This window comes from Enhydra lutris, unplaced genomic scaffold (assembly GCF_002288905.1).
Source record: "Enhydra lutris kenyoni isolate GAN:26980312 unplaced genomic scaffold, ASM228890v2 scaffoldscaffold15, whole genome shotgun sequence".
Lineage (NCBI taxonomy): Eukaryota > Metazoa > Chordata > Mammalia > Carnivora > Mustelidae > Enhydra > Enhydra lutris.
In genome coordinates, this window is record NW_019154099.1 from 28,758,856 (window position 1) to 28,776,643 (window position 17,788).

The following is a 17,788-nucleotide window of genomic DNA, read 5'->3' on the forward strand; positions in this document are numbered from 1 at the left end:
ATATATATATTAGATAAACTAGTTAAAAAACGTTAAAAAAGAAAAGGGTAAAAGTTAAAAAAATTTAGCAGAAGAAGAAAAATAAATTGAAAAAGAAAAAAAATTAAATTAACTGCAAGGCTAAAGAATCATGGGGAGAAAGCCATGAGTTCCGTGCTTTGCTTTCTCCTCCTTTGGAATTACGCTGCTCTCCTTGGTATTGAAACTGTTCTCCTTTGTAGGTGAACTTGGTCCTGGCTGGGCTTCTTGTTGATCTTCTCGGGGAGGGGCCTGTTGTAGTGATTCTCAAGTGTCTTTGCCCCGGGCGGAGTTGCACCGCCCTTACCCGGGGCTGGTCTAAGTAATCCGCTCGGGTTTGCTTTCGGGAGCTTTTGTTCCCTGAGCGCTTTCCGTAGAGTTCCGGAGGGCGGGAATGAAGATGGCGGCCTCCCGGTCTCCAGCCCGGAGGAGCCGAGAGCCCGGGGCCCCCTCCTCAGTGCGCCCTCAGAGAACAGCGCCCATTTACTCCCGTCACCCTGCCTCCGGCCGCGCTCCGAGCTGACTGAGCCTGCGACCGGTTCAAGGTAACCCCGAGCTTAGAGCTTACTCCTCGGCTCTGTCTCTGTAGCCGGCTTCCCTGTTCTAATACCTGTAAGCTCTGCGACACTCAGACACCCCCGATCCTTCTGTGATCCTGCGGGACCTGAGGCCACGCTGACCCCGCGTGGGCTTCACCCCGGTTAAGCCTCTGGAGCGATGTCCCTCAGCGGAACAGACTTTTAAAAGTCCCGATTTTGTGCTCCGTTGCTCCGCCGCTTGCCGGGGGCCGGCCCCTCCCCCCGCGGTCTATCTTCCCGTAGCTTTGGATTCACTTCTCCGCCCGTCCTACCTTTCAGAAAGTGGTTGATTTTCTGTTTCTAGAGTTGCTGTACTTCTTCTCTTCGATCTCCCGTTGGATTTGTAGGTGTTTGCAATCTTTAGATAAGCTATCTAGCTGATCTCCCGCTACCTGAAGTAGTCTCAGCCTGCTACTTCTCCGCCATCTTACACACAAAGATCTCAAACCTAAATATTTCTACCAGACCTCCAGGCCTCTCCATGTGGTCCCACCTCTCCAGCCTCCTTTGCTTCTCTACCCAAAATGAGGGCAGTATATCTTCATGCCTATAAACATCTATTTTCTCCATACCACACAATAGAGCATCTCTCTTATCTCATTAACTCTTGTTTCCCATGTCATTTCCCCAGCCAGATGGAAGGTTTCTCAAGGTCAGCAACTGTATCTTACTCTTGTTTATTCTTTCTCTTTGTAGCATGATGTGAGATACCTAGTAGAATTGTCTCTTCCTCTGAGTGAGGATTCAGAGCTGCCTATCTTTTATCTTTGTATGAGTTGATTGAAACATTTAGAGACATTACATATTAAGTAAGAAGTACAATTCATCTGAACTCTAATACTTTCATAGAAACTTTGAAGTGATGGCTCAGAGAATAAAATGTCTTTAAGGCCATGATGTAAGATATAGGCCATTTTATAACAAAACAAGTGGATGCTTTATTTCCCTTACTGGTTAAAGAAAATATTTGGAAAAATTATAGATCAAGGATGAGTGACTGTCAAGTGTCATTTTGTAGCTGGAATGGTTAATTCTGTCTGGTGAAGATGCCCGTATTTCTAAATTAGGTATTATTTGAAAAATCAGTTATAGCCCTGTCCCATTCCCTTTCTCTGACCACTGTCTTCACAGGTCACTAAGGGTGACCTCGGCTATTTTGTAATTATCATCATATCACTGTTTTGGAGCATTATATTGCTTAGAGAGGAATAGAAAGTACTTTTATGGGTAAAACTTCTTTGTCAATGGTAAATGATTGGTAAATACTAAAAGTTGAAATTTGAAGGGAAAGGTCTATTCTCTTCTTTTTTTAGCAATATGAATCCTTCAAAAGAATCTTTGTCACAAGGGGGAAAAAGAATTTTGCTGTTGCAAGCTTTTTTTCTTTAGCCCTAAATGCTGAGTTCCTCTAAAATTGAAAGTAATTATTGCTGTTACCTTACTTTTTTTTAAGAATTTCCAAAAACAGATGTTGATTTCTTAATAATTTTAGAGTGAAGATTTAAGGAACCACAACTGATTCATATTCTGAATAATCTTAACTATCCAAATATTTCTAAAGATTTTATCACTGAGCTATCTATGTGCCTTGAACAAGTGCCTAATGGGCATACTATTAATATCTCCTACCAGCTGGTGCCAGGCATTCGTCTCATGGTGAACCAGAGGGTTATTTTGAGGAAGTGCTTCTCAGGTCATCTAAACTAAGTGAAGGGAAAGTAAGTCTACATATCCAAAGAGGACATTTATGCATTCCTTCATCCATTCATTCAACATCTTTTATTGAGTGCCTGCTGTATGCATGAAATTGAGCAGTAGCAAAGAGGGTTCCTCTTTCAGGGTCTGACACATTTCCAAAGTTTACAAAGTCTGTATTTCATTTTTTAGTAGATATTTGCAAAGAAGTCAATGGCTTCATGCTCTGTTTAAGTTTAACTTATTTAAGATGAAAGCAATGTAGCTTTTAAGAGAATCTGTATTGAAATCTTCACATTTAAAATTAAAGCAATGGAAACTGAAGGTACATTATAAAACAACTCAATCAACCCAAATGAAATGTTTGCGTAATAAAGTTCTCATTATGCGTTAGTCTATACCAAAATATATTAAAATTTCAAAGGAACTTATTTTCAACTGCTATACTATACATTCCATTCATACTGTGTTTGATATAAAACCTTATACATTCAATAATCAGATTTAAGTACATTAGAGTATCACTTAATTGGAGTAAATTTCTGATTATAAAAATAATATGTTTACTTTAGAAAATTGCTGGTAATCTTACCATCCAAAGATAACCATTCCGAATTTATATAGATACATGTATTTTCTTGCATAGTTAGGGTATTATTGTATGTAACAAGGAAGCTTAATTTTTTATCTTAAAATTCCATCTTGAACATTTTCTTTTGTCATTGAATAGTCTTCAAAAGATTTTTTTTTTTAAGATTTTATTTATTTATTTATTTGACAGAGAAAGACACAGGGGGAGAGGGAACACAAGTAGGGTCAAGTGGGAGAGGGAGAAGCAGCTTCCCCGCTGAGCAGAGAGCCCAACGTAGGACTCGATCCCAGGACCCTGGGATCATGACCTGAGCCGGAGGCAGACGCTCAACAACTGAGCCACCCAGGCACCCCATAATTTTTTATGGTTATCCAAAAATTTAATTTTTAGACCTTTGGTTTTTGAGTTTCATGTTAATAAATTCAATAGTCACTGAAGATTTTCACAGGTTGCCTGTTGCTACTCAAGGTATGTTATGAAACGAAAGTGAAAACATGAATGCAGAGCTCATCACACAGTGCCTGGCATGTAGCGGGTCATTCAGTAAAGGCTCGTTTGTTAGACTGATTAATATTTCTTAGAATACATTACACAGTTGATTTGAAAGGAAAAGCTAGTGTTCCAAAAACTTTAGTCCCAGTTTAAGTTTTCACTTAAAACAATTTTGTTTGGGAATTTTAATGCGACTTCTTAATTAGTCAAGACACTCCCTTGGACATGAAACCGGTTTTGAGATGCACTTTCTTTGCTATTAGTATTAAGACATATTGTAATGCCAATTTCCTATAAAAAATTGGCAAAGTTAACTTTTGTGCTTTGAAAAGTAACTCCTCAAAATGTCTCTTAAACACATTATAATTCTCCAATCAGCTTATTCATATTTTGAAGTTTCAGTGGAGATCATCAACAGTAAGGAAATATCACATCAAACTCTTTTCTGGGACAAAATTGCAGTAGGTGAAAAGGGCTTACATAATGAAAGCAAATTAAAATGAAATGGGCTCTTCTCGACTTGACGAAACTTGAAAATCTGAAGTAATGTTTTTGTTTCGGTCATGACTGTTTTGAAAATAGCAAACAAGATTTTCTGGTTACATATTTTGGTTATGCTCTTTAACCTGCAACTTAAATGGGTAACACCCAGGCAGTAACGTGGTCTCAGTGTGTGCTTCTCTGTTTGCTTTGGCAGATCTGAATGGGTATCCTTTTCTGAAGGTTCTTAAACCTTTCGAACTGCAAGATTTACTGCATACTATAGACCTTTTGTTTTAGTTTCCATCTAGTTTTATAAAGAGTTGAAAGTTGAAAGTCTCACAGTAGACTGAGCTTTATAATAAAGGAAAAAATTAAAGCAGAGGAAACTTGTTTTTCCTCTAGTAAACTTTGGTGCATAATGAAAATTTGCTTTTCTCTTGTTATTCTCATGGAGATGAGGTATCATTTTTGTCCTTGGGGAAAGTTGTACTGTTTTCATTTGGGTTGGTTTTAGGAATAGCCCTTTAAAAAGTTACTGATGTTCTATTCGTGGTCAACTCGAAAGTTGAAACCTATAGAAGAAACTAGGGCAAGTTTCGTATGACTATAGGTCATCAGCATGAGACCATTATTTGGTTCTCAAGAATTACCAACAGAACAGGCAGTACAGGCACCACCAACCTGAAGAGCTCTGAAGCTAGAATCATTCTGGCACTAGTGCCCTTTTTTTGAACAATTTATTTTTTTATGTCGTACTAGTAGAGATGGACCTCTGAACTGCTAAAATTGATAAAGATCAAAAAGCCAAATGTCATTTCAAACAGGTAACTAATTAGCAAGTCACTAAGTAAATATTTACTTATATGATAAGTTTTGATAATACTTAGAAAATCATACCCAAGATTGAAGGAATTGGGACAGAACATCACTTCTCCATTCTGCTTTGACATCTCCGATAGAGATGAAAATCTCTCATGTCCACATTGGCGGGGCTATACTATTATGAAGTTATATGTAAGAATCAGCAGTGCTGGGGGCACCTGGGTGGCTCAGTGGGTTAAAGCCTCTGCCTTCGGCTCGGGTCATGATCCCGGGGTCCTGAGATCAAGCCCCACATCGAGCTCTCTGCTTGGCGGGGAGCCTGCTTCCTCCTCTCTCTCTGCCTGCCTTTCTGCCTACTTGTGATCTCTGTCTGTCAAATAAATAAAATCTTAAAAAAAAAAAAAAAAAAAGAATCAGCAGTGCTACTCCCATCGACAGATCTAAGAGAATAACTTTTATCTGGAGTCAAGAAGTTGTTGAGGGAACTAAGAGATAATTCAGATTGGAAAATTTTACCAGCTAACAGGTGAAATTTTCATTTAATATTTAGATACAAAACTGTACTCCTGTAGTAGTAGTTTCTCGTTGATGTTGAACTTAATCTTGGTGCAGGTAAAAATCACACGGCAATGAATATAATTACAAAGAAATATTGTTGTAGCTACCTTAATGTCCAACAGATAGCCAGTAAAAGTGCTTTCTTGAGTTCAGTACAATCTGTACAAAAAAATAATAATAATAACCTTTACCAGGAGTCATTTTTCCTGACTATAGTCATAGTTGCTCTTTATAGAGAACTTGGGAAGGACTTGTTTTCATTCTATGTGCATTGTGCTTAAAGAGATAGAAACTCAGCGACATAGATGAGAAATTCTTCATTTGTCTTGCTTTGGATTTCAGTTAAAGTGAATTTCTTTCTTCCCACTTCTAACACCCCAGATTTCTACACAGAATCCATTTATGACACCCACTCATGCACCACAATATGCCACATTTAAAGATACAGAAGAGGAGATGAATGGGTATCTGTAATATTTGCCTTCCTTTACTAACTTCATGCACGTTTTTATTACAAGTTCAGTGCTTAGATTCTGAGCATTGTCAGGCTTTAATATTGAAACTTTGCAAACTAAGAATATGGTTTCTACCAGTATGTTTATAGGAACAAAATTCACTTAAAACAAAATCAATCAAGAAGGATTTATTAAGTGTCTACTCTATTTAGCATACACCACAGGGGGTAATATCGGGTCTCCATGTAAGTTCCATCTCTTGTTAAATAAACGATTAACACATGTGAAAGAATATCAAAGAAGATCAAAAAGTATGTAATTTAGTGCCATATTGTATGCCAGACTGTATCAGTCAGAGGAATAGAGATCAGTGAAGACTGGAATGGTCAGAAATGGAAGAAGTGGATCTTGAAGGGAGACTTTGAGAAAAAGTTGGGTCTGGGTCGCTTGAGTGGCTCAGTTAGGTATCTGGTTCTTGATCTCAGCTCACGTCTTGGGTCTTGAGTTTGAGCCCCACATTGGTGGAGCCTACTTCAAAAAAAAAGAAGTTGAATCTGTCAAGCAAGGAAGTAACCTGTCTTCTTCAGACTGGGGGACCAACAGAGCTTTAGTGGAAGGAATATACAAAGCATCTTTATGGGACATTAAGTAGAGTAGACTAGTGGAAAATAAGCTTGGTTCAGTTGAGATTACATAAGGCCTTGATTTTTTAAATAATTTAGACGGAGTAGAATTAACCATGTAGGTATGATTTGAAGTGGCTAAGAAAAGAAAATAAACATCACTGCATTAAATTAGAAATACAAATGTGGAGCACCTGGGTGGCTCAGTGGGTTAAGCCTCTGACTTCGGCTCAGGTCATGATCTCAGGGTCCTGGGATCGAGCCCCGCATCGGGCTCTCTGCTCAGTGGGAAGCCTGCTTCCCCCTTTCCCTCTGCCTGCCTCTCTGCCTACTTGTCATCTCTGTCTGTCAAATAAATAAATAAAATCTTAAAAAAAATACAAATGTCTGACAGACATATGAAAATATGTTTAACCTCACAAATGAAAAAATTTACAGTAAGATTCTATTGTTTAAAAAAAATTATTAGCAAAACTTTTAAAGATTGATTATGCCCATGGTGAGCTAGGGTATGAAGAAACAGGAGATCTTTTCCTTTTTTTTTTTTTTTTTAAGATTTTATTTATTTATTTGACAGAGAGAGAGAGATCACAAGTAGGCAGAGAGGCAGGCAGAGAGGCAGGCAGAGAGAGAGGGGGAAGCAGGCTCCCTGCTGAGCACAGAGCCTGATGCAGGGCTTGATTCCAAGACCCTGAGATCATGACCTGAGCCGAAGGCAGAGGTTTAACCCACTGAGTCACCCAGGCGCCCCAAAACAGGAGGTCTTATATAAAGTTCAGTCTTTCAGTGGTTTATTACTGAACATCTCCTTTGTACCGGGTATTACTCAATGTACTTTGACTACATTCAAGAAGAAAATAAATAAAAATCCTGGTCCTTGGAGGACTTTCATTCTAGTTCATGAGAATTTAAATTTCTACCAACCTTTCAAGAGGAATATCTGAAAATCCATAATACATATGTGTCTGACCCTATCATTATGCTTTCAGAGGACATGGAAGTACAAGGAGTGCAAAGATACATTTATGTAATCACTTAGCTTTTCTGTAGCATAAGGCACTGTTGTGAATGCTGTAATTGGGATTGTCTTTTTATAACTGTAAGAGTTCTTAAGGGGCACCTGGGTGGCTCAGTTGGTTAAGCTTGTGCCTTCAGCTCAGATCACTATCCCAGTGTCCTGGGATCAAGTCTGGCATCAGGCTCCCTATTCAGTAAGGAGCCTCATCTCCCTCTACTTCTGCCACTCCCCCTCAATCTCACTTGTGCTCTCTCACTCTCGCTGTCTCTCAAATAAATAAATAAAATCTTTTTTTTTTTAAAGAATACTTTATATTTTCTAAATACAAGTCCCTTATCAAATACATATTTTGGAATGTTCTCTTCTGTTTCATGTGTTGTCTTTTCACTTTCTTGATAGTGTCTTTTGAGGCACAAAACTGTTTAATTTTGATGCAGTGCAGTTTATCTAATTTTTCTTCTGTTGCTTGTGCTTTTGGCGCCATATCTAAGAATCTTCCTTTGCCAAATTCCAAGGTCAGGAAGATTGACTCCTGTGTTTTCTTCTAAGAGTTAATATTTTAGCTTTTACATTTAGGTCTTTGATCCGTTTTAAGTTAATTTTTGATATCATGTGAGGTAAGTGTTTTGTAATATTTTTAATGTGGCTCCTAAAAATTTTTAAATTACATGTGTGGCTTGCATTATGTTTTTATTGGAAAAAACTGGCCTAGACCAATGGTCTCCAGACTTTTTAATATGACTCCCTATTGGGAAAAGAACATGAGCATTCACCTACCAATACATGTACATGTATTTATTTATCAATTACATACATGTACTATCATATGAATAACATATTATGTACATTAAAATAGAAAACCTACATAGAAAATTAACATTTTAAAGACACTTGCAACTCCTGGGTGGCTCAGTCGACTAGTTAAGTGTTTGCATTTGGCTCAGGTCATAATCCCAGAGTCCTGGGATCAAGCCCTGTGTTGGGCTCCCTGCTTGGTGGAGAGCCTGCTTCTGCCACTTCTCCCTTGCTTGTGCTCTCTTTCTATTTCTACCCCCCGTCTCTGTCAAATGAGTAAAATCTTAAAACAATAATAAAATTTTAAAGACATTTAATATGAAAATAAATGTCAGTAAAATTTCCCACACTTCAATGGATTATTTTGCCCATAATTGCTTTTTGAGACCACCAGTGTAGACTGTGATCTTAAATTTATAATTGATTCAAGTCTTCTTCCTTCTCCACAGTGTTGACAGAGAACTCTCCCAAGTGCAAATCTGATCGTGTCATGCCTAACCAATTTACAGTTAAAATCCAAACTCAGCTTAACCTTTAAGGCTTTTCATCATATATCCCTGCGTTTGTCTCTAGCTTCAGCTCTTACCACGCACCATGTGCTTATCAGACCATATCACACCCCGCACATCATGCTGTTCCCTCTACCCAGAATGCTCTTTCTCTGCTTCCTCATCAGGTTCATCAGTTTCAGTTTTCATCCTTCGGTGTGCTCCTTAGCATTCAGCACACTGCGCGGTAATTTACTTGCTTGTCTTCTTCCGCAGACTCTGAGATCCTCCAGGTAGAAACTGTGTGTTCCCAGTGCCTATATAGATTACGGGCTTTTTATAAATTCTGTTAAAAGGAAATGTTCTTGGATGCCTTGTTGAATGAATTAATAAATAATGTTTCTTCTAATTCATCCTGCTTTTCTAGTAGTCACTGATATTTATGATGAAGAAAAAAATGCTAATATTAAAATCATTTTCGTTTAATTGCAATATGATAATGATGAAAAATTATATGTCCTGTTTTTCCTGTGTGTTCTAGATTTCACAACATTTTTTATTTTTCTTTCTTTTTCCCCTTTTTTTCTATAACATCTATAATCCATGGACTGAATGGGTCATTTAGGGCAACCTGAGAATCTTAATACTATTTCTGAAATGTCTATGAAGAGATGTGTTCTGCTGTCTTTACAGTGACTTTAGGAATAAAAGTACATCAACTGAAGACCGATTGTACGGCAGTGTCTTCTACATTATAAGCATTATGTATCATAAATGAGATCAACATTCATAGTAAAAGTCAGTCATTTTTGTCAGCATCAGTTCCTAGACAGTTCTTCTCAGTAAAATGCTCCGAAATACTAGTAATTAGAACACCATAAAACACATTATGAGCATGTCAAGGCATCATAAGATAACTTATTTAGAATTGATCTTCCTTTCTTAGAATCCTTAACTAAAATCAGGGCAATTCTTAGAAGGAGGTAGCCCTGGTATTAGGGCATAAGCACCAACATACCAAGAATTTCTTGAATTCACTAGTTTATGTCATGTGATATTTGGCATTGATAAGTGGTCCACACCATATCTGCCTAAGAGCATTATGCAATTGCCAAACAAAACAAAAGCACCCAAATCAGATGAACTACTTACTTTCATTAAACATGCTGTCTTCAAGCCATTATCTTCCTCAAAATGTTGGTAATGGGTGACCTCTGCATCTGATTATTTTCTTGCATCCCCTTTTCTTCCATTTCGTATCAATCGCAACTGTTTTCTCTGTAATAGCATTTGACTGTGTTCATTGTTCCATACTGAGCATTACACAGATATGGTCTGTACCTTCAACATACATTTACTGAGAAATTACTGTGTACACAGAAGACCCTCGTGCTGAGTTCTGTGAGAGAAAGATGAAAAGACTTACTCCTAACATATATGAAGGATGAGAAAGAAAATGAAAATAAGAGTGAAGATAACTCCAAGGATTTTATATTAACTTCATAAAAAAGAGTTAATAAAATACTGGTGTTTACAAACACATAATAAATCCAGCAGATTAAAACTGTAAACATAACATAAAATTAGTATTAAAACTTACTTGTAGTGATCTTATCTTAGGGTCACATTTGAGAGAACTTAGCATTAATCTTAGATTGGGAGACAGAAAATGGGGTAGCCATAAATGTAAATATCTTAAAAATCTATAGAAGAAAGTAGATCAGTGATTCCCTACAGCTGGGCAGAAAGATGAGGAACAATGCTAATGGGGAAAGATTTTTTGGAATGAAAATATTCTAAAATTAGAGTATTAGTTGCATAATTCTAAACATACTAAAAATCACTTAATTGGACACTTCAAATGGGTGGACTTTGTGCTATATAAATGACATAGCAATAAAATTCTGTATCATTAAAGCTGTTTTTTACAAAAAGTGATTGTCAAAAAATAAAGACTATCTTTTCCATCTCTAACTTCAGCTGATTATTAAGGCAAAATCTTATGCCAATAGAAACGTAGATATGAGCATATCTAAACCAGCTGAGCAATTCACTACATAAACTTTTACCAGAACTCCTCTTTTTCATTTGGGATAACAAGTTCTTAGAAATGGATGTGTAGGATGGTATTTAGCATTACTTCCTGAGTTTTATCTGCATTCCTTTATCCACTGTTAGGAAATATTAAAAATATAATTGAGTTGTTCCTGTTCCATAAACAAATAAAGTAATTTTACATAAAGTGAAAATATTTTAAAAAAATAATAAAGTGAAAACATTTTACTCCATGTCATTATATAACATCTTGTCTCCCCAGATTCCACAGATTTTCCAATTCAGTAATAGATTAACTCCTTAGAACATGAAGATATGATAAATAGGAAAGTTTTAGTTTTTTGGAATCACAAAGAAGGTCTTTGGAACATCATGTCTTCCCAACATTATTAGCAGTGCTTTAAAGAATTATACCATGTTTCTTTCCCTAGTAGATAGGAGGAATGATTTTTATAGCTGAGTCTTTTTTTTTTTTTTATTGTGTCTTTAAAGTGGAATTGGGGCATTTCATATTTAATGTGACGTTAAATACTGGAGGTTACACTCAATACAAGTTGTGATCATCATTAGATGGTCAAAGTGTGATCTTTTAGTACAGAATCTGAGTTTACTATAGACTTTCCCACTCTTCATGCATCTTTTCCATCGCGACTTTCAACAGAAAATGTATTCAGTTGTTTTTTGCCTTATAAAATGCATTTTGTTGTCTGAGGCAAACATTGAAGCTTTTCTAAGTGCAGGCTTATTACTGTTTCAACTAATTGCCTGATTTGTTTGTAAATGGGAAATTTCTATAAAAATGGAGAAAAACTGTAAATTGCTATCTTGTGGTCTTTTCAAGCAAGTAATAATGTAACTCTCTACTTTTATAGCAAGGGCTAGAAACCATTACTGCAGTAATCAATATATCACAGTTATATTATTGAGGAGATTTTAATGTTACTTTCAAAATTCTGAGCTGTTGGGATATTGGTCTTCCACTGTTGACACCTGAAAATATTTGACTCCGTATTTTTTCTGTAAATATTGCAGTATTACTAGGAAACGGTAAGTCAGTTTTAAGGCATACAAACACATTATTAATATTTTAGAAAGCATTCCTCTTTTTTAAGCATTCATTTTCTTATTTCACTCACCTAGTGTCCACTTGGCAAGAAGAGTGCTTCAGTTAGAAAAACAAAACTCGTTGGTTTTAAAAGACCTGGAACATCAAAAGGAGCAAGTAACACAGCTTTCACAAGAGGTAAATAACTTAAACAAAAGAAACTCAAATAAAGAATCACAGTGTTCATTTTAGTTCTTTGTCACTCCTTTGTATATTTTCTGAGCAGTTCTAAAATAAGCTGTTTGCTAGTACAAAATGATTTTACAACTTACAAAACTAACTTAATGTTAAAGCCTTATAAAACAGCTCTTAGTGTATGGCAAAACTAAGATCAAAAAAAGAGATTAAATGCCCAGACTAAATATAAATGCAGACTAGACAGGCAAAGCTTTGATTTCTGAGAATATCAACTGGCAAAACAAGTTTGGCAATTTCAGATGGCATTTTGAGTTTTTAAATAAAACCTCATTTTTAAATTTTTTTTAATTCCAGCATTGTTGACATACAGTATTATGTTAGTTTCAGGTGTACAATATAGTAATTCAACAATTTCATATGTTACTCAGCATTCATCATGGTAGGTGTACTCTTAATGCCCATCACCTACCTATTTCACCCATCCTCCCACCCACCTCCCCTCTGGTAACCATGAGTTTAAAACCTCAGGGTTTTTGTTTTGTTTTGTTTTGTTTTAAAGATTTTACTTATTTATTTGACAGAGATCACAAGTAGGCAGAGAAGCAGGCAGAGAGTGAGGAGGAAGGCTCCCCGCTGAGCAGAGAGCCCAATGCGGGGCTCGATCTCAGGACTCTGGGATCATGACCTGAGCCGAAGGCAGAGGCTTTAACCCATGGAGCCACCCAGGTGCCCCTTAACCTGTTTTAAATAGGTTTGCTTTTTGACTTTTTTGTTGAAAAATTACTTTTCTATTAAACATACTTAACTTGCTGTTCTCAAGCTCTCACATTATATGCTACATGATAGTTCCCAAATTATCTTTTAAAATTCAGATTCATATTTCTTACTTCCCTCAGCCTTATATTACATCATTTAAAAAACAAATACATTTTTACAGGTGGTTTTAATCCTTTTATTTAACCTAATTACATTTTTTTGTACTTCTGAAATTCAAGTAACAAAACAATTCAAACCAAAGATGCCAACTCATTAGGATTCCTTTTATTTCCTGAGTTTCAGAATAACAGCTTTTTTATGTTAATATTTTAAAACTTGGATCTTATAAATAAAGGGATTTTTAAAGACGTATATTAAAAACTATTAATATATATCATGTATTCTTTGTGTTCTGAAGAACCTGTTCATATTTATCATATTAAAGTACTTTTAATAGTGTGACATTAGGAGGATTTTTATGCTTAAATTCCCAAAGACCCAGAATACTACCTATCACTCCAGTGCCTGACACGTAGTTACACTCAGGATGGAAGCAGTGTGGCGCTGGCGGATGTTAACCACCAGCTCTCCAGGCCGGAGCGTGAGAGACAGCCCTGATTGGCTGCATTTGCTTGTGTCAGTGGGATAAATATGGCCCCTGTGACTGACTCTGAGCTGCCAACATCATGGTACTGAACACAGAGTAAAGATGCTCAGTAACACACCATTACATAAAGTTTCCACTGCACAGGTATGACAGACATGGATAAACTCAAGAGCATAGCTAATAGTAAAATAACTAAAAATCAGTGAGTTTGAATATTTGTTCCCCTTTTTAAATAAAATTGATTTTATTGTGCATTTAAATAATTTTTCATAAGGGTTGTGTTTAACATCCGGCTCACAAAATTCCTAAAAATTGGCCAGTTAGCCATCACTAACTGTGGTAAGCCAGCTCCAGCACACTATGGAAGGATAAATAGTTAGAGAAACAAATGAGAGGTTAAAGAAATATCTGTTTGCTAATATTTTATAGATCCCTCATGTTTCTTTTAACTTCAGAATGACATATCAAAAATATTTCTAAAAAAAGCTTAACTATATATAGACTTGTGTTGGATGTGTGTGTCTGTGTATCATAATATTATTAAAAAAAATAAAACCACCTTCCTGTGCACATCAGCTAATTGAAATAGGAATTTCTTTTCCTTTGAAACAGGAGTTTCTAAATGGCACACAGCCCCATAAAAATTGTGCAGGTGAAATGTAAGAAATTAAATTAAGTGTTCTTGTAATGAAGTATAATTAACTTTTTGACTTTTTATGAAACAATTTTAAAATAAGCTGTTGGCTTATATTGAAAAAAAAAAGATTTAAAAACTGAAATATGGAGGTGCCTAGGTGGCTCAGATGGTTAAGGTCTGCCTTCAGCTCAGGTCATGATCCTAGAGTTCCGGGATGAGCCCCACATTGGACTCGGTGCTCAGCAGAGAGCCTGCTTCCTCCCTCTGCCCCTCTCCCTGCTCACGCTCTCTCTCTCTCTCTCTCTCACTCTCTGTCTCTCAAATAGATAAAATCTTTTTTAAAAAATAAATAAATACTGAAATATGTGTGATATGAAATGATGCAATGCCTAGAATTTGCTTTTAAATATTCCATAAAAAGTGGGGGGATAGGGCTCATAGATAAAAGAAGAATTTCAAAGTATTGATCATGTTTGAAGCTGGGTAAAGGTTACATATAGGTTTGTTATTCGGTTCTGTATTTCTGTGTATGTTTGAAAAGCTTTCATAAGACATTGGGAGAAAAAAATCAGTAACCTTATATTAAAATTTTTATTGCTATAATAGTATATAACTTTTCCCTTAAGATTGAAAATAAAGTATTATCATTTGAAATATTCCATGGATTTAAAAATCTGTTTTCTGCCCATGAAAGTTATGTTGCTTAAATTGAAAATAATTATATAAACTAATTAGCTGAAAGATGATAGTATTAGAATGCTTCTCTAACAACTGACTATTCCTGATACATGGTAAAAAAAAAAAAAAGAGAGAGAGAGAGAGAGAGAGAAGGAAATTTCCTTAAGATCTATAGTCTTTAAATAGTTTATTTAACCTAGCTTGGAGTTCTGAGGGGCAGCTCAATCAATTAAGGGTCGTCCAACTCTTGATTTCAGCTCAGGTCATGATCTCAGGATGGTGAAATCAAGCCCCGTATGCTCAGTGCAGAGTCTGCTTGAGATCCTCTCTCCTCCTCCCCCTGCACCTCTCCCCAATCATGTTCTCCAAATTAATTAATTAGTTAAAATCTTTTTTTTTTTTAAGATTTTGTTTATTTATTTGACAGACAGAGATCACAAGTAGGCAGAGAGGCAGGCAGAGAGAGAGAGGAGGAAGCAGGCTCCCTGCTGAGCAGAGAGCCCGATGCGGGACTCGATCCCAGGACCCTGAGATCATGACCTGAGCCGAAGGCAGCGGCTTAACCCACTGAGCCACCCAGGAGCCCCTAATTAGTTAAAATCTTTAGAAAATTAACAATAAACTAGCTTGGAGTTTTAAGAATATAATACACAGATGAAACAAATAACTAAAGCTATAACCATTGAGTTATATATGTTATTGAGAATATATCTAAAACTAAACATAAATGAAGTGCCAAAATGAGAATGATAAAAAATATTCAAAATATTCCTTATACTAGCTTTATTGAAATATAATTGACATACAGTAATCTGCACATACTTAAAGTGTCTAATATGATAATTTTTGACACATATGTATACCTATGAAACCATTACCAAATATATATACACATACATACATATACATATATATATATATATGTACTCTCTTTTTCATCTGACTTCTTTCACTCTGCATAATTATTTCAAGATTCATCCATAGTTCTTTCCTTCCCATTGCTGAAGAACATTCCATTTATGGAAATACCACTGTTGTTCATTCATTCACCTATTGATGGACATTTGGGTAGCTTTCCGTTTTTGCCTATTATAAGTAAAGGTGATCTGAATATCCATGTACAGTCCTTTTATGAACAGGTCCTTTTTGTTTCTTTGGGGTAAATACCTGGGAGTGGACCAGGTGGATCATATCCATATGGTTAGGTGTCTACTTAACATTTTGGAGACTGCCAAACTGTTTTCTGAACGTTTGTGCCATTTTACATTTCTGTTAACAGCGTATGAAAGTTCTAGTTCCTCTACCACCTTGCAAAAGACTTGATATAGGGGCACCTGGGTGGCTCAGTGCGTTGAGCCTCTGCCTTTGGCTCAGGTCATGATCTCAGGGTCCTGGAATCGAGCCCCACATCAGGCTGTCTACTCAGTGGGGAGCCTGCTCCCCCTCCTCTCTCTACTTCCGATCTCTCTCTCTCTGTAAAATAAATAAATAAAATTAAAAAAAAAAAAAAAAGACTTGACATAGTGTTTTTAATCTTAACCAGTCTACTGGGTGTGTATAGTGGTCTCTCATTATGGTTTTAATTTGCATTTCCCTAATGACTAGTGATATTTAGCATCTTTTCATGTGCTCCTTTGCCCTCCGCTCTTCTTATTGCTGGGACGTCTTCAAATTTTTTCCCATTTCATCACATTGTTTTCCTGTTACTGAGTTTTGAGTATTATTTATATATTCTAGATACAAGTCCCTTACAAGATATATGATTTGCAAATAAATATTTTCTCCCACTCTTTGGCTTGTTTTCCCATCTCTTAGCAGTGTTTGAAGAGCAGTTTTTATCAAATCCAGTGTATCAGTTTGTTCTTTTATGGGTTTCATTGTTAGTATTGTATCTAAAATATCTTTGCCTGACCCAAAGTCACAGGGTTTTTGTCTTGATGTTTCATGGTTTCAAGCCTATAATCTGTTTTTAGTTAATTTGTATATTGTGCGCAAGGTATAGATCGAAATTCATTTATTTGCATATTAAAATCAAATAATTTGTGTATCATTTATTGAAAAGACCCTGTTAAAAATCAGTCATAAATGTGTGAATCTGTTTCTGGATTCTGTTTCCAGTTATCTAATTTGTTTATCTTTATGCCAATACTATACTCTCTTGATTACTGAAACTTTACAATGTCTTGAAATTAGATACTAGTAGTCCTCCAACCCTATTTATTTTCAAATTTGGCTATTTTGTGTCCTTTGCATTTCTGTATGAATTCTGTAGTCATTTCTACAAAAAATTTTAAAAAGCTGCTGTGATTTTGATTTGGATTACATTGAATCTATAGATCAAGATGGAAAATTAGAAATGTTTTATTTTTAAAGAAATCTTTTAAAAGAGGATCTTAAGCAAGCTCCCTGCTGAGCATGGACACCCTCCAGGGGCTCAGTCTCCTGACCCTGAGATCATGACTTGACCTGAATTTGAGAGTCGGATGCTTAACAGACTGAGCCACCCAGGCACCCCAGCAATAGACAGTTTTTAAATAGATAAAGAAATATGAAGAAAAGATACTATATTTAACTAGATAGTTACTGTGCCTGGTGTTCTTAACTCCTTTGTGTAGGTCTGAATCTCCCATCTGCTATCTTACTGTTTCTGGTTAATGCACTTCTTTTAACAGTGCCTACAGAACAGGTCTGCAGGTGATGATGTCTTTTTGCTTCTATATGTTGCAAAAAGTTATTTCATCCTTTTGGGGTTTTTTTTTTACATTTTACATTTATTTTTTACATTTTACATTTTTTACATTTCTTATAATTCTTAACTGAATTTAAGATATGTTTTAAATTTAAGAATTTGAAATATATTTCTGACAGGCCAAAGAAACTGGAAGTATACACTTAAGGTTTCACTCTTCTATGACAGTAAAATTTACATAACATAAAACTCAAAATTGCACAATTCAGTGGTTTTTGGTGTGTTTAAAATATTGTACTACTATCACCACTATTTAGTTACAGAACATTTTCATTACCCAGAAGGAACCTCTGCCCATTAAGCTGTCATTCCCCATTCTCCCCCCACCCAATCCCTGGCAATCACTCTGTGCTTTCTGTCTCTGTGAATTTGCCTTTTCAGCACACTTCATAAAAAATGGAATCATGCAGTATGTGACCTTTTATACCTGGCTGATTTCACTTAGC

At 36.1% G+C, this 17,788-nt stretch overlaps 1 protein-coding gene across 1 annotated transcript in view; it reads left to right on the forward strand.

The window, feature by feature from the left end:
• LOC111146999 (progesterone immunomodulatory binding factor 1) overlaps positions 1 to 17,788 on the forward strand; it is a 203,321-nt gene that overhangs the window by 128,821 nt on the left and 56,712 nt on the right. The window contains exon 14 of the mRNA XM_022502829.1: positions 11,813 to 11,915. Within this exon, the coding sequence (XP_022358537.1) occupies positions 11,813 to 11,915 (103 nt within the window). The remainder of the gene's footprint in view (positions 1 to 11,812; positions 11,916 to 17,788) is intronic.